Source organism: Periplaneta americana, chromosome 14 (assembly GCF_040183065.1).
Source record: "Periplaneta americana isolate PAMFEO1 chromosome 14, P.americana_PAMFEO1_priV1, whole genome shotgun sequence".
Lineage (NCBI taxonomy): Eukaryota > Metazoa > Arthropoda > Insecta > Blattodea > Blattidae > Periplaneta > Periplaneta americana.
In genome coordinates this window covers 39,544,063-39,567,749 of record NC_091130.1, presented here as the reverse complement: position 1 = coordinate 39,567,749, position 23,687 = coordinate 39,544,063, and the positions used below count along the sequence as shown (strand labels likewise).

Genomic DNA, 23,687 nt, shown 5'->3' with positions numbered 1-23,687 from the left:
TCGATTGCCGGTAAAATTCATGTTCTGGATATAATAAGTTAAGTAGTAAAATATCGCTGCAATCGAAAAGTATTGGGAATTTAATTTGAATAAGGAGCAAAAAAAGTTTCCTTCCCAGGCAGGATTCGAATCACGAAAGTCTTGGTTACCAGTCTATCGTGCTCTGAGTCAACAAGGCTCTGAAATCAGTTACAAGGGTCGACACGGTTTTTTTGCCACTACTGTACAAATACAATGATTTTACACTGATTATAACAATATTTATGTTTTGAAGATACACGAATAATTTCAAAACAATAATAATAACGTGGTCCATACAAAATATACTTCATTTTTACCTAAATTATTACTTAATTGTAATATTAATAATAATTAGTCGGGACTCTTTTATAGGTATATGGTGCAGATAATGAAGTTTCGTTTACTCTGAATTCCAGCCAAATACCTTGATAAATTTAGAATGAGCATGAAATAAGAAGAATTTCAGTTGATGAGCTTAGACAAATGAGTGACAATATTGTAAGGTAGGTTTCATAGTTCATTTCTCCCTCCGCCGTTGTGGGCAGCATTTTACCGGCTGATGCTCGACTAGTCGCCCGGGAGCCAGATCTCGTGCTACGGCAGCCATATATATTGAGGACTTTGCGATCGCATCCGTGCAATTATTGTACAAACGCGCCTGTGAACTAAATAATTATGTAGTTATGATTTTTGTTAGGTATTATCGTACTGCAATGTCAACCAGGTCTGACTGTCATTTAATTTTATTTACACTGCACATACCTCGCTGATAACCCGCAACGCGAGAGGGTTTGGTTGTAGGATTCCAACACAAATGAAATGCTGGACCGGTGTGATGCATTGCAGGGACATAAAGACGATGACGAAGACTTGGAATACGAAGGGGAATGTATCCCCCTGCGTGCCAAACGCGCGTAACAACCAGTTCGTTGTGCAGCAGTCACAGACGAGAGAGGTGAGTCAGCTGTGGGCAGCATCTTCACTAACCATGCACTGGTGTTGCAGATTTACCATCGTATGACAAGTGTGCGGGTTGCTTTCCTCACTGTTCTAATGCACCACAATTGAGACCAATCGGATTCTCACTTCATCTGTTCACGGCCGTCTCTCCTTGTTCTGCATTTGGAAAATGTGATTTGTTATTCTGAGCTCAAAGTTTTTGGCTGGATTACAAAAATCTTCCCCTTGTCAATTCTGATCTCCTAATACAGCGTTTCTCAAACTATGGTCCGCGGACCACCTGTGGTCCTCGAGTTCTGTCCTTGTGGTCCTTCGAAAAAGACAGAAGAAAAAATAAAATTGAAAAGAATTGCGTATCACACTATAGCTGAAAATCTCAGGGTTTGGAAATGACACATGGCGATTGCCTTTCACTTTTTCTCCCAGTACTAGTATTTTATGAAATTTATTACCCTGCCCGTCTATCCACTTTCCACTCTACTCTCAGCAACAAAAGAGGGATTTAAAGCACTATGAACGTGGCGTTTCTCGCCATCTTTTCCCTGCATATCTGGTGCCGAGCCTATAACCCAGCTAGGGACCTTTTCTATCCTCTTCAGTCCCGAATTTACAATTTTTAAAAATTGAAAAAAAAAAAAGGTCACATAATCATTCTGGCGTTCCAAAAATCCCAAATCAAGTCTTCACAGAAAATCAAATTTTGGGGCAATTTTGACTCTTGGTGCCCCAAAATTTTAAATTCTAATTTATAAATCTGGTATAGAAATGTTGCAAAAGTTATACTCTTCATTTCTATCAAATTTAATTATTCAAAAATTCAAAAATATCCAAGATACTGCAAACAAATTAAAATAAAATTATGTATAGTATACGGTACACCAGAACTGAAGAGGCTATTCATGACTTTCTTAATAATTTTGCCGACACCCAGTCTGCACATTGCGTACACCAATAATAGAACGTGCCAAATTGCATCTTTACTTGTTGAAAATCGGGCATGTTATTGCATTAATTTTTTATTTATTTTTCCAGATGACGATATAAGAAAATTTAGACTCGGCCTATTTTAAAATCAGACAGGTTTACTTTTCACACTTGCGTGTTTCGTCTCTAAGAGCCGTTTCAATTTCGCGGGTTTCATACACTCGTCTGAAAGGACTTCGTAACAAACAACGCACCGAAGTTTTGGTTCACTCTCATTGCCACACCAAGTAAATCCAAGTTTCAAATGATTCTCGACATATTTACGAAAGTATTTTTTGAATAGTGACCACTAGGACTAGATATTTCTTTAATGGCACTAAGTTATAATTAATATATTTCTTCGCACACAGCTTCTGAACTATTAGCACTGTCTAAATGAAGCGTGTCTTCGTGTTCCTTTCTTTTCAAACATCCGGATCGAAGCCAGTTTTCCATTATTTATAATGGGCATTATTTAACGAAGACATAGACAAGTACTAGCGTGTACCACATAAGAAGGATTTCAAACAAATAACTGCTAACAGTCAAGCGATAAATCAACAATGCATAGAATTTGTTATAAGTTACTTGTGATTGGTTACAAAAATATAATTACAAAAGTATTATAATTAATTCTATTTTAAATTATAAGTATACTTGTATTAAAATATGCTACAAAAGTGATTAATTTGCTTTCGAAGGGAAGAAGAGTAAGGTGGTCCGCGGAACTGCTCTGACTTAAAAAAGCGGTCCCTACTTCAAAAAAGTTTGAGAAACGCTGTCCTAATACATTTGCTTTGATTGTGATGGATTTGAATTGGTAATTTTTCAATTGCTGAAATATCAAAACTAGGACATTTCAGGAGTTAGATCTATCTTCATCTTCAGCCGATGAAGAAAATGAAGAGGAATTGCACTCCACTGGGTTCTCTACAACTTCCTAAGTTTGTTTCACTTGTCAGTCTATATTTCAGCAAAGGATAAATTCCAGTACATATCTTTCCCTCTCACCAACATTTCTTTGAGCCTTTAAATAAAAAATATACAGGTTTAGTTAAAAGTCCCGCACCACCTAAATAACTTTTGCAGCATCTGGTTCAGTGGCATGAAACTTGGTATGTGGGGATAACCATATACTAAGAACTCAATAATAGTATTACCGAGTTCTTTCTACTTCCGGTTTAACCGGAAGTATCTCCAACTCTCTTATTTTAAATGGAACACCAAATATATTATTTAATTTTTGAATAGTACTCATTAAGAGCTTTTCAAAAATTACCCACACTTGATACTTCTGTACAAATTCAGTGTTGCTAAGTCAATAAAACAGAAAAGTGTATCGAACATTAAAATAATAAATGCACTACCTAAATAACCGGAAGTAACTCCAACTCTCTTATTTTAAATGGAACACCCAATATATTTTTTTATTTTTGAAGAAAGCTCATTAAGAGCTTTCAAAAAGTACCCACACTTGATACTTCTGTACAAATTCAGTGTTGCTAAATAAAAATGGAAGTGGTGCAAGATATTCCTAAAGCCCGGTTAAATCATTCCTTAAATGGTTTCTATGATCGAGTGACACATTGTAAAGCAGCTGAGGGCTACCAATGTGAGCACATAATGTAGAAGGTGAGCTAGCTTTGTTTTGTTTTTGTTAAGGAAGGAGTATTTTATTATTTTAATATTCGATACACTTTTCTGTTTTCTTGACTTAGAAACACTGAATTTGTACAGAAGTATCGAGTGTGGGTACTTTCTGAAAAGCTCTTAATGAGCACTATTCAAAAAGAAAAAATATATATTGGGTGTTCCATTTAAAATAAGAGAGTTTGAGTTACTTCCGGTTAAACCGGAAGTAGAAAAAACTCGGTAATACCATTATTGAGTTCTTATCATATGGTTATCCTCACATACCAAGGTCATGTTAGTGAACCTTATGCTTCAAAAGTTATTTAGGTGGTGCGGGACTTTTAACTAACCCTGTATATCGCACTCCCGGTAAAATAGTGTCGTAACTCGAAAATTGTGATTAGTAAAGATACATTATTTCCTAATAAAATACTGCTGTAAAATATTTTAAGAAATAGGTTCCAAAACCTTTGATCAATCATTATTTTATTATTATAATTTCACAACTCCAACCAGTAAAAGAGTGTTGGGGGGAAAAAAAATATGAAAGTAATATGTGATTTTCGACATACGACAGCATTTCACTGGGAGTGCAAGTATGTATATTTAAAAATCCATATTTTTCTGAAAGAATTACCACTTCATAATTATTTATTTCTTATTTGCTTAATCATTCATAAATAAGAAAAGATATATTGAGGAAAAGTTTAATAAACTAATTACATAAATTCGCTCAGGACATTCATTCTACTTGTCAACACACAATTCGGCAACACTCTTTTGTATCAGTCACATGCTTACAGCTTTTTGTGTGTACGGCCATTTTGTCTACAGCTTTTTACCAATATTTTAATTTCGGCAACACTACATTTTTAGTTAATACCATATCATCTTTGGAAATAATCGTTGGACAAAGTTACGCTTGTGTGTATGATCTTTATCCGAAAATTGAACCAGATTTTAATCATGGATTTAGAATTAGAATTACCTATAATATTTCCAAACTATATTATTGCCTAAATTTTGCATCTCTCTATCCAAAAATTGAACAATATTTGTAAGTACGGACTTGGATTTGGAATCATCGACAATACTGCCAAATTATTGTTGCCTAAATGTTACATTGTTATATTCGAAAATAAAACGATATTTGTAAGTATATATTTGTATTTGGAATTACAGACAATATTGCCAAATTATTGTTGACTAAATAATGCAATTATCTATGCGAAGATTGAACGAAATTTATAATTATGGATTTGTGATTTGAATTATTGAAAATATTGCCAAACTATATTGTGCCTAAATGTTGCACCTCTCTATCCAAAAATTGAACAATATTTGTAAGTATGGATTTGGAATTATCCATAATATTGCCAAATTATTGTTGCCTAAATGTTACACTGTTATATTCGAAAATAGAACAATATTTGTAAGTATAGATTTGTATTTGGAATTATAGACAATATTGCCAAAGTATTGCTTCCTAAATAATGCAATTATATATCCGAAAATTGAACGAAATTTATAACTATTGATCTGTGATTTGAATTATTGAAAGTATTGTCAAACTATATTATTGCACTTCTCTATCCGGAAATTGAACGAGATTTGTTCAGTGGATTTTTAATTGAAATGATCGACAACACTACCAAATTATTGTTTCCTAAATAATGCATTTCTCTATCCAAAAATTGAATGAGATTTGTAAATACGGATTTGTAATTGGAATTATTGGAAATATTTCCAAACTATATTGTTGCCTACAGTGTAGATCTGACGAGAAAACTGTTCACTAAAATATAGTGTAGCCCAAATTTTCACGCTGACAATATTACTGTGTTTGCAAAAATATTTATATATGAAAATTCTGTTAGTGAAATCTCTCCTCATCCCTATAAAATTGTCAATAATAGTATTGATACCAATATTGCTTAATTATTACTACTTTCTATTTCAAATTATTGTTTTGGTTTTATAGTATAGCTATACACCATTTGCTAATAATGAATCAGTTGGAGAAACATTAGTAAACTCTTATGAATGTTTACTTTTCACTGAAAATTATTAGTGATCAGTGAAAGCAATCCCTGGTTTTCAATTGAATAAAAGTGTAGTTTTATTGATAAGAAAACCTGAAAATTGTGAAGTATTTACCGAATAAATAATCGAACAGATACCAGCATTCAGATCAGATATATTGCAGATGGCCTTCCAAAATAAAGTAAAGAATAAGTTGTCACCAAGTAATTACTAAAATAAATTACTGCAAGTAAAATAGTATAACGGTACATATTTTTAAATAATTGACCCATAACATATAAAGAATACAATTGTATGACATTTAGTGTCTGGTAAGAAAAAAAATTGAGAAATTTAATATTATTTTCGTAAAAACCTTAATGATAATAACAAAATTAGGAATGTTATTTCTATACTTTAAAAATGAAATTTACAGATTTTCAAATTAAGCATAAATATTCTAGACAGATATTATCCTCCATTTTATTTTATCGTATAGAAATTAATTATGAGTTTCTAGTTCGTATAATAAAGATATTTACTGAGCGAGGTGGTTCAATGATAACGCACTAATACTCTCATTTGGGAGGCCACGGGTTCAAATCCCGTAGCCGGCAATTTGAGTTTTTTCATAGTTTCTCTCAGTCACAAAGACATATGTCAGGTTCGAAATTTACATATCATGATTCATCATTGTCTTAATCACATTATCATAAGCATTAAAAATGTAATACAAAATATGTATAACGTTCTTTTCAATCTTCAGTATTATTTAAATTCCACTCTGTATAATTTGACAATAGTAACAGATTCATAACACTACTTCACGGCCAAATAATACTGTATACTCAAAGACCTACATATGCGAGATGATCTAGATGTTGAAGCGTGTATAAATAGACTTAAGTAAAAACAAGTGTATTATTTATTAAAGAAACGAGTGTTATGAAACGTGTACCGTGTATTTCAAAATAGGTATAATATTGTGGTAATTCTTCAGAATATTCGTATTTCTTATAACGAAAAAATATTCCAGCCAATCATTTTGAACTAACTTCTTCTGAGTATTTGTTTGAAACTTGTACAATTATTAATCTCTCAAGAATGGAGTGCAATTACGTTATTGAAACTAATAATAAAATTCTAGCGGAAGAAGAATTATACATCACAGAACTTTACTGATGAACAATAAGCTTGAGTTTACTCCTCATAAAAATAAGACAGAATTCCACAATTAATACTAATATCTGAAATCTGAAACTCTTTTAAGACCATTCGTATTAAGGCTGGTTCACAATAAACCAGGAACGGAAACGAGAACGAGAGTGGAAATAATGTTAAATACATTTATTTTAACAATATTTCCGTTCTTGTTCTCGTTTTCGTTTCCGTTCCCGGTTTATTGTGAACCAGCCTTTACTTTATCGTTGTTTTCGTTTCAGTAACTAAACATAATAGTTGAGAAATTTTTAAGCTTCAATTTAATTTCGGTATTGTATTCTTACTGTAATATTTTAATTTTATGGGGTAAACAGGGGCAAGCGGAACTCATAAATTTAATAGGCCAAATTTCATATTCAATAACTTGCTGAATTCAAATTAAAATTGGTCTAAAATTTGAATAGGTGACCATCAATACCTTACCTAACTATGACGAAAAGGAAGAAAAATTACATTATTGATTATATTTAAGAAGTTCCAAATTTGTTTAGACTATCATTCAGGGGAGTATAATAATTTTATATAACGGTATTTTTTTTTTAAATTCCAGTATCATTTCTGATATTCTATTATAAAGATATTTAAGATTTTTACAAAAATTTAAAACGAAAAAACGTTCTTAAATTAATAGGGATAAATTGATTAAGTAACAAATGACTGTCCACAATATGTTGGTACCATGTACATGGATATGCACATATATAATAATTATGAACCCTAATGCATAAATCCAATGCACGTATGTACTAGTGTACATAGGCATACATACATACATACATACATATATACATTACATTACATTACATTACGTAAAATACAATACGAGTACAATACAATACATTACGTACATACATTACAATGCATACATACACACATACACACTTGCATGCATACATACATACTGTACATACATACATACATACATACATACATACAGTACATCCATACATATATACATACTGTACATACATACATACACACATACATACTGTACATACATACATACATACATACATACATACATACATACATACATACATACATACATACATACATACATACATTATATATACATTACATTACGTAAAATACAATACGAGTACAATACAATACATTACGTACATACATTACAATGCATACATACACACATACACACTTACATACATACTGTACATACTGTACATACATACATACAGTACATCCATACATATATACATACTGTACATACATACATACATACACACATACATACATACTGTACATACATACATACATACATTATATATACATTACATTACATTACATTACGTAAAATGCAATACGAGTACAATACAATACATTACGTACATGCATTACAATGCATACATACACACATACACACTTGCATGCATACATACATACATACATACATACATACATACATACTGTACATACATACATAAATACATACAGTACATCCATACATATATACATACTGTACATACATACATACATACACACATACACACATACATACATACATACATACATACATACATACATACGTACATACTGCACATACATACATACATACATACATACATACATACATACATACATACATACATACATACATACATATTGTACTTACATACATACATACATACCTGTATAAATTACACTACATTACATTGCATGCTTAATTAGGCCAAGAGTAAATAAATAAACAAAAATAAATTAATTTAGATAAAAATTTAAAACATTGCTTGGAACAAAAAATATTAATAAAGTATGATATTTTATTTTATGATTGTTATTTCCAGTAATATATTCAATATTTTCTTGGTTTATTTTTATATAATATATTGTATTTATATTTACTACAAGAAGTCACTATATTACATTACCTAAGCAATTACATTACAGTACATACCTCTATGTAATATTGCAGTATATTATACAAATTCATTAAATACATTAATATACTCGAATTATATAGGCCTACGACATATATACGCACAGTATATAAAAATTCTAATCCTGGAATACACCTTCGGGTATTTCCTGAATCGTGCTTCACTGATAGTTTTATGATATTTCAGATTTAATATTTCAGCAATTTTAACAGAGGTACCTACAAATATTATATTGTTCCCAAAGTTCTACCCCACCTATGTCACGTGATTATTTGTCTAGACACAAATGTCTTATTCGAATGCTAGATGTTTCTTGAACGTAATTTGCACTCCTTCAAACTGTCAACAGCGGTTTGAGTTCCATCGCTACCAGCAACTCCAAACGTGTTCATCCCACGCACATCATATGATTATATCACCACGCTGTATGGACTTCACTTTTCTTCATAGTAACTAAGCTGCTAACATTTGTGTATCTCCGTGCTTCTTGTGCCGTCCATGTAACTCTGTTACATTTCAGACTACTTCCTTCGCCATGTGATCTGTTCTTAATGTTACTCAGCATCCTTATTTGCTAACTGGAGTGTTGCATAATCTTAACATGTTGTTTTAACATTTGTGTGACTTATCGTGAGTTGAACTTCAGAACAATTCCAATGGCTTATTTCGCACTTGTCGTTTTATACAATCAAACAGTGAACTGTTTTACACTACAGTTTATCGATGAAGCTAATGCGTCTTTCAATTTTAAATGTTTACAACTTAATAAACGTGTTTAATTGCTCAAAAATGTAATAATTCTCCATTTAACACAAACTGTCTTAATTGTAGTTTATTCTGATTGGTTTTTAGGTATAATGAATTACAGCGTATACAGTGTGTTTCATAAATACTTTGACAAACCTTGAGGGCATGTTCTTCATACCAAAAGAAGAAAAAAAGTGCATATAAACATATGCCCGAAAATCCTTAGTGTTTTAGTTATTAATGAAAGAACATAATGAAACATCTGTAAGATATCGTCAGCTTGATAGCAAGTGTTTCAACGTCAATTAATTCAGAAACTCGTAACAAATGTTCAAAATGTTCTCCTCTGGCTTCCACACATGCATGCACCCATCAGATCATGGACTCCTTGACAACACATAGCTATCTAGGATACAATGGGAGCATCAGCAGACTTCTATCGATAACATCATTCGATTATCTAACAAAATGATACCAACTTAAGTTAAGTTGTTGGATTGTACCTCGAAACGCGCTGAACGTAAACTTTCATTGTTATGAGTTTCTGAATTGATTAACGTTACAACACTTGCTACCAAACTGACAATATCTAACAGATGTTTCACTACGTTCTTTCATTAACAATTAGAAAACTAAGGATTTTCGGACATATGTTTATATGAACTTTTTTTCTTGTTTTGGTGTAAGGAACAGGCCACCAAGGTTTTTCAAACTATTTCTGAAACATCCTGTAATATCTGCTTCATTCCAATATAAAAATAAGTTATATTTATTTTGTCAAAGGAGATCAATAAAATCTATTATTTTTGCTTCAGTTTGAATGGAAAATCACTACCATTTTACTACAGTATATTGCACCATTTATTAGCCGTCATTTATGCAAAACTATTATTATTGATAAATTTCTATAGCTCATGGCTATTTCTACTGATTGAAAGTACGTATATACTTTGTTTGAAGAGACATTCATCATAGCAAATAATTCGTTGTGTGCACAATATCACGTACAACACATTTTCAATATTTACTAAATAGCACGTCAGACATATTAATCTGTTTTTAATCTTACAACACAAGAAGCAGCTATTTATATGTTATTATTTTCTTCATTTGTAAACTTTTAATAGTTTTATTATATTTGCTTGTCTACCTACTTACACGTCCGTAAGTTAAGAATTAGTTATATTCATTTATAAGCATAATAATTTTTTTTTTTTTTACTCTTCGTCGTTCATCCATATGCAGCCTGTTGTGTAGACCTATTTACCGACATAATCGTTGCCCAGGGTGCGCCATAGGAGGCTGGTCTACGCTACACCCGCGTAGAGATCAGGATGGAGATTTGTTGAGATGCCACAGGAGAACCAAAGCTCTCGGACAAAACCCCTGTGTTACCTGGACCTCGGATTTACCCAACAGAATTTGTAAATCAAAGGTACGCCGAGGACCGAACCCGGGTCCATAGGATTATTAGTCCAGCGCTCTAGCCACTAGACCACCGTGACGGCTATGAGCATAATATAATAAAGTAGAAGCTGTGTTAGAAAGAGTGGGTAAAGGAAGAATAATGCTGAAACTGATGAGGAAAACAATAAAAAATTTGTTGGGCGCCACAGTGTTCGGCAAGTTATGCAGTTGTGACGTCGGAGCAAGTTCAGTTTAGATGAGCAACTAAAGAGGAGCATAGCAATCGCGCTCTGTCAGTGCATAGACGCCGTACCACCACTGTTCAGTTGAACCTTCTCTCTACGCTGTGCTCAGTATGCAGAGATTGCCGAGCAGAGAACGTGGCGGCTCCATGATATGACGTCACAAAGCACGGAACATGCCGGCCACAGGCTAAGAAGAAACTGCCTACTGAATGATGCACTGGAAGGAATGGTGAACGGAAGAAAATTTCGGGGCAGAAGAAATCAGATGAGAGATAGCATTAAGATACATGAATCATACGCGGAGACTAGGAGGATGGCGGAAAATAGGAAAGATTGAAGAATGCTGGGTTTGCAGTGAAAGACCTGTCCTTGGCCCGAACACTATGAATGAATGAATAAAGTAGAAAAAATGTATTATCTTAAATGATTATTATGTATTCAATTATCTTTATGCAACATAGCTAAATCGGAGATTTGAAGAATCCACAAGACGAAAGTAATTACAGGTAGATATTATTGCGAAATCAAAATTCTACATGTCCAATATCAAATCCCGTGAGAGTTTAATCTAAGTTATTACGAAACTCTCATTACACACATAAATTCATAGAGTAAAACACGAAATAACTGAAGGGTAATTATTTCAAATACTACATTACTAATTTCATTATGATGTAAATTTGCACAAGTTATTACATTCTCAAGAAAAAATGATCATAAATACAGTTTTCGTTTTATTTTTTATTGTTTTTGTATTTTTGTATTAAAAATATGAATTCAAATTATTTCTCATAAAATAATCGTATAAATAGATCATTTATTTATTCAAGATTAATTTTCTGCAATGTAGAATATCCCTCTTGCAATATAACAAGTTTTATTTATGTTATTTTTGCACATTACTACCGTGATTACTGCTTTGTAAATTCCATTATTTTGTCTTAGATTATTCATAGTTTTCTCATTTTAACGAAACGAAAATATCTTCTCTCAGTGGGCCTATAGATTTTTACAAGTGATTATATACTAATTTCTCTCACAAATATTATTAAATTAAATATATCACAATTATATTTATAATATTGTCGAAATAGTGTTCTTATTTTGAGCAAATGTACTTTGTAATTGGCATTATTTTGTGAACCAATTTATTTCAGAAAATAGACACAAAATCTTATTCTGTGCAATTCAAATAATTAATTCTTAAATTATCGAAGTTTTGAATATAATTTATTTATTGGTCTGAACCAAGATTTTGGGTTTGCCCTGCGACACAGAATAACTCACAAGAAAATTTAAAATAAAAAATTATGTAAACAGGTTTCAGACAAAAAGTGGTTAAGACATAAGAAAAAAAATAGAACCAAGTATAATTTAAATTGAATGTACGCCATAAAGATGCTGACGAAATATCGCTACAGAAAATTTTATAATAGTGGTGACGATGGCATCTTGAAGATCTCTCGTCAGCTTTTGTTTTTCCCTCCACTTTACAAAGGCTTTCGGAATGGTGCCTCTCGCTCCAAAGAAGAGACCGGTAACTGTGATTTTTTCAATGTTTTATTTAGCTGATAGGTACTGAATCGTGGGCTCGTAGATTTTCTTTTTCTCTTCGTTCACTTCAGATGGTTGAGTGGCTGAGATTTCAAATCTGATGGTAGGATCAATTATTTCGGCTGTCTGTTTATTCCTATTTATAGCTATGATATCGATCCTACGATTGCTTCCACCATCAGCAATACAATGAATATCCTCGTGAACGTCTAGATTTTTGGATCGAAGTGAATCTGCGATCATAGAACGTATGGTGTTGTGACGTTTTATTCTGAGTACTTCTCCCTGTGGGCAACTCCCAAGCACATGTGGTAAAGTTTCATACTCACTGCAGTGCCTACAGTGGGTTGTGCCTGTAGAGCGACCAGGGAGAGAACGTACTGGTGCCACCATCGCAATCATTTCTAGCATTTCTCTCCACTCAGAACTTAATTAATTAATTTAACATTATACCATACTATTCTTCTACTTGACAAGGCTAACCTTATAATCAATACAAACGCATCATAAAGTAATACAAATGTAGATTATGATTAATAAAATTTTCTCATGAATATTTATGTATTTGAAAACAAAACGCCCGACTTGATGCAAGAGTAGAAATAGCCATGAATGTAAAAAAAAACTGTCATGTATAAAGTTACAGATGAATAAGTCTTCAGTTTTCTTCCAATAGTAGATTGAAAGTTGGAGGCTGATACTGTAGGCAACCCAACCAAACTCTGAGTTCAACGGGTTGCCGGTATAACTCCGAGGGAAGCCAGGGTCGACAAGAGAACAGAATAAATAAATGATGTCCGTTTTACACAATCGAATTAGCTGTAAATAGATTGGTGCAAAACGGACTGATAGCATTGTGTTTCGTCTGTTGTAGAGTGAAGCATGCTATCTTCCTACACTTCTAGTATTTAGTGCACGGCTTCATTTATCGATTTCCACGGTTGGCCTCCTCTAAGCAGCTAGGAGCATATTGCAAGATACTTGCGGATTTGAAATCAGTCTAGGCAGCCAAGATGCATGAGTGGCTTTCCGATCATTCGTATAAAAAAACTTCATTCTTGTGATCTCGCATATAAATTAGAAATGTATGTCTTGTAAGTTACAGTTGAATATTTCTGTTCGTTTATTGCCAAGAAAATTTCTAATGAACTTATTTGGATATTCATTAATTTTCATTTGAAATTATAGTTTTACAAATAATTTCAAGGGAAAAATTGTTCCGAGGGCGGTTATCGATCCCGGGACCTCTGGTTGAATGTACCAGCGCTCTGCCAACTGAGCTACCCGGGAACTCCACCCGACACCGTCTCAACTTTTCCCTTTATATCCACACAACTCGCGTAAGCTGACGAAGCGCCAGAGACCCACATCGAGTGCACACAAACTCTGTGTGACTTGGAATTGTGGTTTTCTGTTAACATACACAGTGACGTACACCCGGTGTCGGGTGGAGTTCCCGGGTAGCTCAGTTGCCAGATCGCTGGTACGTTCAACCAGAGGTCCCGGGATCGATACCCGGCCCCGGAACAATTTTTCCCTTGAAATTATTCAAATCTGCTTTACAGGGAGCCTTACCTGAAAGACTAGATTTGCATAATATAATTTTACGACTTTTATATTTCTTTATTTGATTTAGATTCAGTCATACGTTATCCATTAATGTGTTTTGTTTTTTTATGTACAGTACCTGGTCACATTAATAGAATCACGTACTATTTTTTTATGTATGTATTGCGAGTAATTTTTCGGCTGTCGCCGTCTCCCGCTTCTCAACTTCCAGGTACCGTACTCCGGTTTTGCCAATCGCCCACTTATAGACCCCTGCAGACCATATCCTCCTGAACCTCCTTGCTCCATTTTTTCATTGGCTTCTCGTTTTCAAAATTTATCCGCATATCATCAGCTAAGTACAAGATCTCATTATAACAATTTACTCATTATACCCTACCACAAGACATCTTTATATTCTTCATCCTATACAGTTTCAGTTGCTAGAAATTGGAACTCGCTTCCGAGTGATATAAGGGGTTGTTGGACAATAGCTTCATTTAGGTCAAAATTACATAAATTCTTACTTAACAGATGAATTGCTGATTAATATTTGTTACTTATAATGAAACTAACATCTGTCCATTCTTATTATTATTATCTTTAATTTCTCTAAATAGATTTACAAAACCTCTAATGACAATTACATTAATATTCTCATTATAGAAATAGAAATATATATATTCTCCCTGTAACATAGTCCTAGTAAGCTTATATTAAATTAATTTTCATCATTTTACTAGCTATCTCAAATATTAAATTAATTATAATTCATTGAATTAAATTAGCTCATAAATTAAGTTACTACTTTGCCTTATAGATTTATCTAAATTTAAATAAATGTGTAGTGAAGATTATTGCTGGAGAACCTTTTAAGTGTAGTGAAAATATTTGTAATTTAAATTTATGTATTGTATTGATTAAGGCTGGTTGAGTGGAAGAGAAGGCCTTATGGCCTTAACTCTGCCAGCGAAAATAAAACATTATTATTATTATTATTATTATTATTCTTTTTTTTCCGGGGGAGTCCAGTTGAAGACCTTATTAGGCCAGCGATCGGCTGACATTCTCTGGAGATGCCCATACCATATCAGACGTTTAGTTTCCACTGATTGAAAGATATTTCCTGATACCTGCATTATATTTCGGACATCCTGATTCCTAATGTGGTCCATCCTCGACATTTGACAACTACGGCGCCAGTAATCCATTTCTAGAGCCAACAATTTCTTCTTCATCCTGTCTTTGATTTCCCAAGTTTCAGATCCATAGGTACATATACTTTCTATTATAGTTTTATATATACTTGTCTTAGTTTTCCTTGTTACCTTTTCATTCCACAGGAGTGTATTTAATTGTCTTATCGCCCGCTTTCCGTGACCAATCTTATTATTAATATCTTCATCACTTTTGGCCTGACTGTTCAGGGTAACACCCAAATATTTGAATGACTCAGAATTTTCTATTTGTGTATCCCATGTGTCTAAATTTACTTTTCTGCGACTACCCACAACCATGTATTTTGTTTTTTTGAAATTAATTGATAGGCCCCCTTCCTTATAAGACTATTTTTGAAATACTTTATTTTAATTCTGCATTCACTGTAATTTTGTACATAAAAGTACAATTACTGTATTGCCTCCACTAATTTTCACAAAAAATTTTGAATAATATTTACATTTTCACATTATAAAATGCAGTTATTTATGATAGGGCACCTTGTCACACTGTCAGAAAAACATCCATTATTTGCCTTGGCCCTGATGTTCTCCGGATTTGAACCCAATCGAGAATTTGTGGGCTCTGGCGGAAAAGGATTATTATGAATTTTACGGCCAGAAAAGTATGAAAAATATAAAATAGTTTTTTTCAGAATGGCAAATAATTTTTCTATTGAACGAATATTCATAAAGTGATGAAAATGCATGTGCCCTGTATTTCTTTAAGCAGTGACGTGATGCCATTCCCACCATATGACCATGACTCATTATCTGATTGTGCTTTTAAGAAGTTTTCCGCCACTCTAGGAAGAATCTCGGTAACAATATGGCAAATCCTCGACCTCATCTTGTCAAATAACAGTTCTTATCACTGTTTTCACCGACGCTAAATGGCATAGTACCTAGTTGCTACAGCGTTGTAAAATAACCTACTGAAAATATAATTTTGGAAGGTAGAATCAGACACCGGTCTTACTCGTTTATAATACTTTCATGTGTACAAATTTTCAAAGAAGATTTCCACTTAATGTGGAAAATCCTCGTCAGGCATCCATACTTTAACTCTTAATTTTAATTCTTATCGGGGCATGAAACCGAAACTTGACTTTATTCTAGTTAAAAAATTATTAACCATTTCCGCTCGAATGAGTCCATTTGAAATTACTAATATTTCTGTAATCTCTGACTCATATGATTTGTCTGATGATTCCATTTAGTATCCTCAGAAGTACTTTAGTTCTTTACCGATAGAGTGCAGCACCCGCCAGTTCCTTGGCCAGCTGTTATTAGGAAGAGGATTGCTTTCTTTTTTTGTTTCTCCATGGTGTCTCCACAAAACCAAATCCAGGTCAGAAAGGGTTAAATCGTGTAGTCCTATCTCCCTGTTCCTTCTGAATCTCGGTGACCTTATTCAGGTCATCTTTATCTACTGAAAATTTACTGCAAGTCACTCATGCATTCTGTGCAGTTTCCAAACGCTATGTATGAATGTTTAGAATCTAGAATTTAGACATTCTTTTTAGTGTAGAATATGCTGATTCTTGCAGTAGATAATTTACATTGCAAAGGTAACAGCTAATTGTGTTAGTCTGATTATTACTATAATATGTCTAAGTGAAGTCGTAATTGAAGTGTCTAGTTTATAATGCTGAAGTATTTATTTATATTTCGGTACTATACATAATGATCATACCAATTATAAATAATTCTTAATTCAACTAATTGGTAGTTAGAAATGCCATGCGGTTAACATATTTTTTCTTTTATTTTGTAAATTTCAGTACACTAATAGCAAGATATCAAAATTCATATGTAAATTCTTCTTCTTTCGTTGCTTTCAGAATGGATTTTGGAAATATAATATAAAATACTTCTCAGTATAAACGTTCTTTACTACTGGTTAATACTTAAGCAGAATGTGACGATATCAATACTAACTTCACAATATTATAATCTTAAAAGATTGTATCAAGAAAAGATTTTCCTGTATAGAATAACAGATCATAATGTGCCGAATCATTATTATTTGTTCAGAGTTATTTACAATAATAATAATGCAGCATTTTAAAAATAATTTTAAATCAGTTAAATTTGTCCTAATAATTTCAGCAATAAGTTTATTTCTCAAATATTTGGCATTCTTAAAATTTATTACCTCATTAAAATAATGTTCGTTTATGTATTATAATAATTACATGAGAAAAATCCAGTTAAAAGATAGGATGTTTTATATACAGGATGAACTGAAAGTAATGTGATTAATTTCAGGATGTTATTCTTTGAGATATTTCAAACAAAAAGAGTTTAATACAATTTTGCTCATTTTAGCTTCCTTTTCGAAATAAATAGCGTGTTTTCTAAAAACCATTGATTGAATTCTCAATATGCTTAGTCAGTTTAAGAGAGCATGTTATGATAATAAATTATTGAAAGAATTTTTGTCTCCTTCTTCAAATATGCAGAAATTTGATCCGAACAAACGGAACTTCTCGTTTTGAAAAATAATTATTTAAAATGTTAAATTTGTTCGAATCAATTTTTTGCGCACTTAAAGGACAAAACTGAAATTATTTCAATAATTTATTATCATAATACACTGTTCTCTTAAATTCACTGAACATTCCAGAATATGCAATAAAATGTTTCATATAAAACAATTTTTATCTCGAAAAAGAAGCAAAAACGATAAATACTGTTTTAAGCGTTTCTTGTTTGAAATATGTAAAAGAATAACCCCCTTAAATTAATGTTATTACTTACGGATCACCCTGTATATCCACACGTTAAATAAATGTTATTGTGATGTAATTTTGTTTCCCTTATTAGGTAAAAAATTATTACAAAATGTACGCTTATTGTGGTCGAATTTCTTATCTTTTTGTAAGAGAGTAATAATACTCTATAATAATGTATTTAAGGACTTGCTTGTTACCTTTGCACAAACATTTTTAGGTCCGCAAAGATTTAGCTTCTTTCATATTTAAGTTTGTAAATTGAATTGACTTTAAAGCTGTTATGCTTCTTATTTTCTTATTATTGAACTTACCATTACAAGTAGAATTAATGTACAGTAAAAAAGTGTTATGGAATTTTTAAGGCAACCGCCATATTGTTTTGCTATCATCATTTGCAAAGGCAGACAAAGCAGCAGCATTAAGAAACTCTTTCTTACAGCATCCTTGTCAATTACAACTGTTAGAAATTGAATGTCATTTCCGTCGGTGAGAGGTCACCTTTTGCATGATTTATCTACGGTTCGATTTCATAAGGTTTATTATAATGTTAATCACTTTACATAAAATGTTCAATGCGTTATAATATTTGGAAATAAAATCGTTTTACGATATTATATTTTCAAATATAATTAATGATTTGACATTCAATATTGTCGAATTGATGTCATATTTTATATTTGCATGGTTATCTTTCGTTGTAAATAAAAAAGAGCAAATGTTAACTCCATTAAAATATGCATCAGAAGACAATATTTTAACTTAGTTTTTTATTGTATATATTAAAATATATTCTATGTTGCTTTATTTATGAAACCATTTTTGCTAAATCATAAATTTTTTTATTGGCATCAATTTAAGTAACAGAAACTTCTATTTCCTGATGCCAATGTTATAACTGTGTGTGTTCATAACATGCAGAAAAAATCGAATCGTCGGATTAAATTTTGTCAAGAACAATTAATTTTAGTGGTATCGGCCCTCACAAAGGTTCAAACCGAAGATACTTATTAGAGAGAGCTATTATTAAACTTAATTATGGCACATTCAAATAGTTTTTCACTTATCGCTGTCGAAAAAAGAATTATATATACCAAAGCCCGGAATATAAATATAGAGACACAATATTTTAAAATTCAGTAAGTAATGTGTCCTATTTGAAAACATACTCGAGAAAATGCCCTTTCTGTGAAGTAATTTTGTGTCCAGTTGTATGCATATTATATGGCAATTGCATCATTTGAAAAGTGCAGAATGTTACTGGAATGAAATACTGCATAACTTAGTAATCTTGATTAACTTCTTTTGTGTCTAATACACGCTCACGAAATATCGAGAAAACAAACGAACATTTGAATTGAATCTCTATGAAAGATACGTGAGATAATGTTTTTATAATTCGGTGATTTTATATACTAAATTTTAGATCGCATTAATCCTTCATGAAGCATAAAACATTTTACAAACTAGTTTAAATTGATTGTCTGATAAAATTAAAGTGTCATTGCTAATATTATTTCCCTGGTATCATAATAAGATATCACCTATTTATTTTAGCATATTCTAATACAGAGTGTTTCAATGGGATGTTTCACTACTTAAATAAGACCTTTGTTTAACTAAATAACAAAACACTAACGTGATCAAGTGTAGATGGAGGTTATCTGTAGAAAAATATCTTACAGTTACATGATGTGCTGGAAGAGTCCTCCTCCTCCTAGAGATAAATTCTTGCCCGTTTCAACATGTCAGATACACATCTGAACATATCTACGTCGCTATTGCTCATTTCGGCTGTGAAATTTTCCGGGGATCATGGATGATTCGTGATCTGTTCTGTACAATAGACTCTTTCTTTGAAACAGTCCCACAGAAAAAAATCCCCTGACGTCAAGTCTGGTGACTTTGGAGGCCACAAAGCTTTAGAGGTAAAACGGCTCTCGAAAAAGAAGCTAAATTGTGCCATAGGTTTATTAGAAGTGTGGTATGTGGCGTCATACTGTTGAAAATATCCCTGCGTAAGTTCGATGTCGTCTAGCTGCTCCACGAAGTCCGTAAAAATGTTCTTACACACATTAGTATTTACAATTTATTCAAGTAAAATTGCTCTAATGATACTGTGACCCGATATTTCATATCATACTCCAACTTCTTCTAGATGAAGTAATGTCTCATGATTGGAGCTCGGATGTTAGGCAAAATACATTTTTTAAACTGAGTGTATGTATGAAAGACCTATTAGAGATAAACACGTTTCCACACATTTGGGGACGATAGCCCCAATTTTTATTTTGCCTTTTTTGCCTATTTTAGCTCCCGTTGTCTATTTTAAGGTTAAATGCCTTTTTTTAGCCTTCTAAGTCGTTATTGTACCTTTTCTATATTTTAATGCATTTAAAATAAACCGCACATAAATTATATGAAAAACAAAAAAGAACGGTTGTACAAATTAAAAATATATATTCACCTCACACAAATATTTACTGAGAATCTTATTCTCCAGCAATACATATGTTTCCAAAAAGTCGTAAACTCCTCTCCCCTACCGACTCCATCTTTCATGTCACTTAACAAAGATGTTTGAACAGTATAACCCTCAGTGGTCAGGTCACTTCGGGATTTACCAGTGAAAGAAAGGGGATGAGGGAAGTATTAAAAGCAAGTCTCCAGGTCCCGTTACTGTTGTCGCTTGGATGCACAAGTCACGCGTACTTTGAAGTCTCTAATTTCTTCTCACATCCCTCTTTTTGAGACAACACACAGTCGGTTTTTCCCGATCTCTGAAAGAAAGTAGAGACAGTCCTTCTGAAATAAGTTGTTTTAAGTTTGCTCCAATCACTTCAGTAGCAGTAGAAATATCTTTTTCCACCATGAAAAACGTTCTCTCTGACAGGCGGCTCACTATGACAATTGACAACTTAAAAAAGCATCTTGTTGTGACATGTAACCAAGGAAAGTGAGTACCGTATGGGATAGTTTATTAAGTATTTGTCTATTTTTTTCTGTTTCCATGATTAATAAATGCCTATTTCACTGCCTATTTTTACTATTTTAGTGCCTATATGCCTGCCTATTTTAACCAAAATAAATGCCTAAACTTCCGGGCCCTACTCATGATAAACGTGATGATTTTCTGGTGTCCATATTCTTGTATTTTGAAATTTTACATAGCCTAAGGGATAAATGGTTATGCGGAAACAATGAACATTATAACGATTTATCGAAGGCAATCTGCCATCTGCCGATATCCACTGAAATTCCTGATTTCATGCTTCGTTTCAATGTACTTACGTTATCTATGGACGCAGAGTTATAGCTAATTAAAAAGTGAGATATCCCACTGAAACACTCTGTAGAATAAAAATCTGTTTTGGTTTCCGTTAAAAATTCCGTAAGTGTTCTCATTGGGACAGCTAACTCATAGAATGAGACAAGTGGCCAAGTGGCTTGGAGTTCACATACACTTAGAAATTTCCTCGAAAGGAAGCGAAAAGAAATGTATCTCGTAAATTTTTCTTTCTTCATTTCCCTCCTTCCTTCTTTCTCATTTCCCAACTTGTATATCGTGAAGTGTCATTTTCTTTTTTGTAGGAGTTCAAGGAATTTATTGATGCGGAAAGTTTAATGCCACTACCGACGAGCGATTTCCGAAACCCCGTGTGTCTCGAGATGAAGATGCTGAAGAGGGAATATGGGACAGCAGCAGCCACAGCGGGAGGTAGATACGTGCCGATGAGCATCGATCTCAGTAGCACGAACAAGATCGGCATCAACAACAACAGCGGAGACCTGGGTAGCGTCGACAGTTCTGACACGTACGCGAGCTGCAACACCCACCCGTTCCACTCTCAAGGCGACCTGACTTCCGACATTGCGGACCCGACCTGTGCCATCGTGGACCTCGTGCTGGACAGCAACCTCTACGTGAACCCTCTGGACAACCAGAGGAGCAGGGATAACAGTCCTCTACAGCCGCAGCAGCCTCTGGCTCTGTCCGCCTTGTCGACGAGCAGAGGGAGTCTTGGAGTTGTGAAGAAGAGCGCGTCGGGTGACACGGCCCTCAGGAGCCTGGGAGCCTCTCCGATGGAGGAGTCCTTCAAGGGATTCGCTGCCATTGCCGCGGAGAGGGGGAGCAGGGGCAGCCTTAACGACACGCCGCTCCCCAAACACAGAAAGACCAGATTCCAGCAGGTGAGTGTTGGTCAAGCTAAATACATGTATAATATGAATAATGACAATACTAATAAGATTAATTTAAATGATACTAATTTTGATAGAGTTTCCTGTTTTAAGTATCTGGGGTCCACGGTGAAAGACAATAATGATGTTATGACTGATATAAAAGAGAAGATTGCAGCTGGGAATCGAGGTCTTTGGGCATTGAATAAAACTATGAAGTCCAGACGTATCTCAAGAAAAGCTAAAATAAGAATATATAAAACTATTATTAAACCAATAGTAGTATATGGAAGTGAAACCTGGACTCAATCTGAAACGGCAATAAAGATCTTAAATTCCTGGGAAAGGAAAGTTTTACGGAAAATCTTTGGGCCTACTTATGAGCTAGGGTTTTGGCGAATCAGAACAAATGCTGAGTTATATGAATTATATAAAGATGTCAACATTGTTGTTGACATAAAACTCAGAAGGTTAGAGTGGCTGGGACACGTAGCCAGGATGGAGAACAATCGCACACCCAAAGCTCTACTAGATGCATTGCCAGTAGGAAGAAGGAAAGTCGGACGACCTAAATTGAGATGGCTGGATGACGTTCAGGCTGACCTAACAAAAGTTGGAATTAGAAGATGGAGAACACGAGCATTAGACAGGAGTGATTGGTCGGATGTTCTGAGGGAGGCTAAGGCTAAACTATAAGGGCCGTAATGCCAATGATGATGATGATGATGATGATGAGTGTTGGTCAATATCGGGCCACCATGATTACGCCACTTGTAATTGCGCCAAATAGGTTTCTGTATATCCTTATTGCGTTTGCGCCAGTAACTCAAACGTAATATGCAACGTTTTTGTTCATAATTTGGGACGAAAAAATTATTTAAGATGTTACGATACAATTTTCCGTCCCACATACAGACTGCGGACTGACGGGAGTATGCGCGTGGTGTGGTTAAAAATTGAGATGTATAGTTCCAAAACCCGATATTTGCTTTCTAAGTACTTTAGAGAAAAAGGAAAAAAACTATTTATGCTCGACTATGCCGAAATGTAGTAATTATACACCTGGTAGTAGCCCTTTAATCCACCTCATTAAAGTACACCTATTCATTATAGTTCAGTTATTCAGCCAATGAGAATTCACCGTTGTAGCATTATAAAAGCGCGAGTATCGATTATTCTCGGATATGCAATCGAAAGACAACTAGCAAAACGTCACGGAGGCTGGAAATCCAATACTGTCGCAGAAGGTTATGTTCTGTTACTATAATAATTAGCGATAATTGTAAATAATATTCAAATAAATTCAATTTGTCATCTCGTTTCTCAATTCTAAATCAATTT

The 23,687-nt window shown here is 33.5% G+C and overlaps 1 protein-coding gene across 4 annotated transcripts in view; it reads left to right on the top strand.

Annotated features, from left to right (window-relative positions):
* Window positions 1–23,687, top strand: part of Shab (Shaker cognate b) — a 560,996-nt gene that overhangs the window by 470,663 nt on the left and 66,646 nt on the right. For all 4 annotated transcript variants that reach the window (XM_069845212.1, XM_069845209.1, XM_069845210.1 and 1 more), the window contains one exon: window positions 21,759–22,358. In XM_069845212.1, coding sequence (XP_069701313.1) covers window positions 21,759–22,358 — 600 coding nt within the window. The remainder of the gene's footprint in view (window positions 1–21,758; window positions 22,359–23,687) is intronic.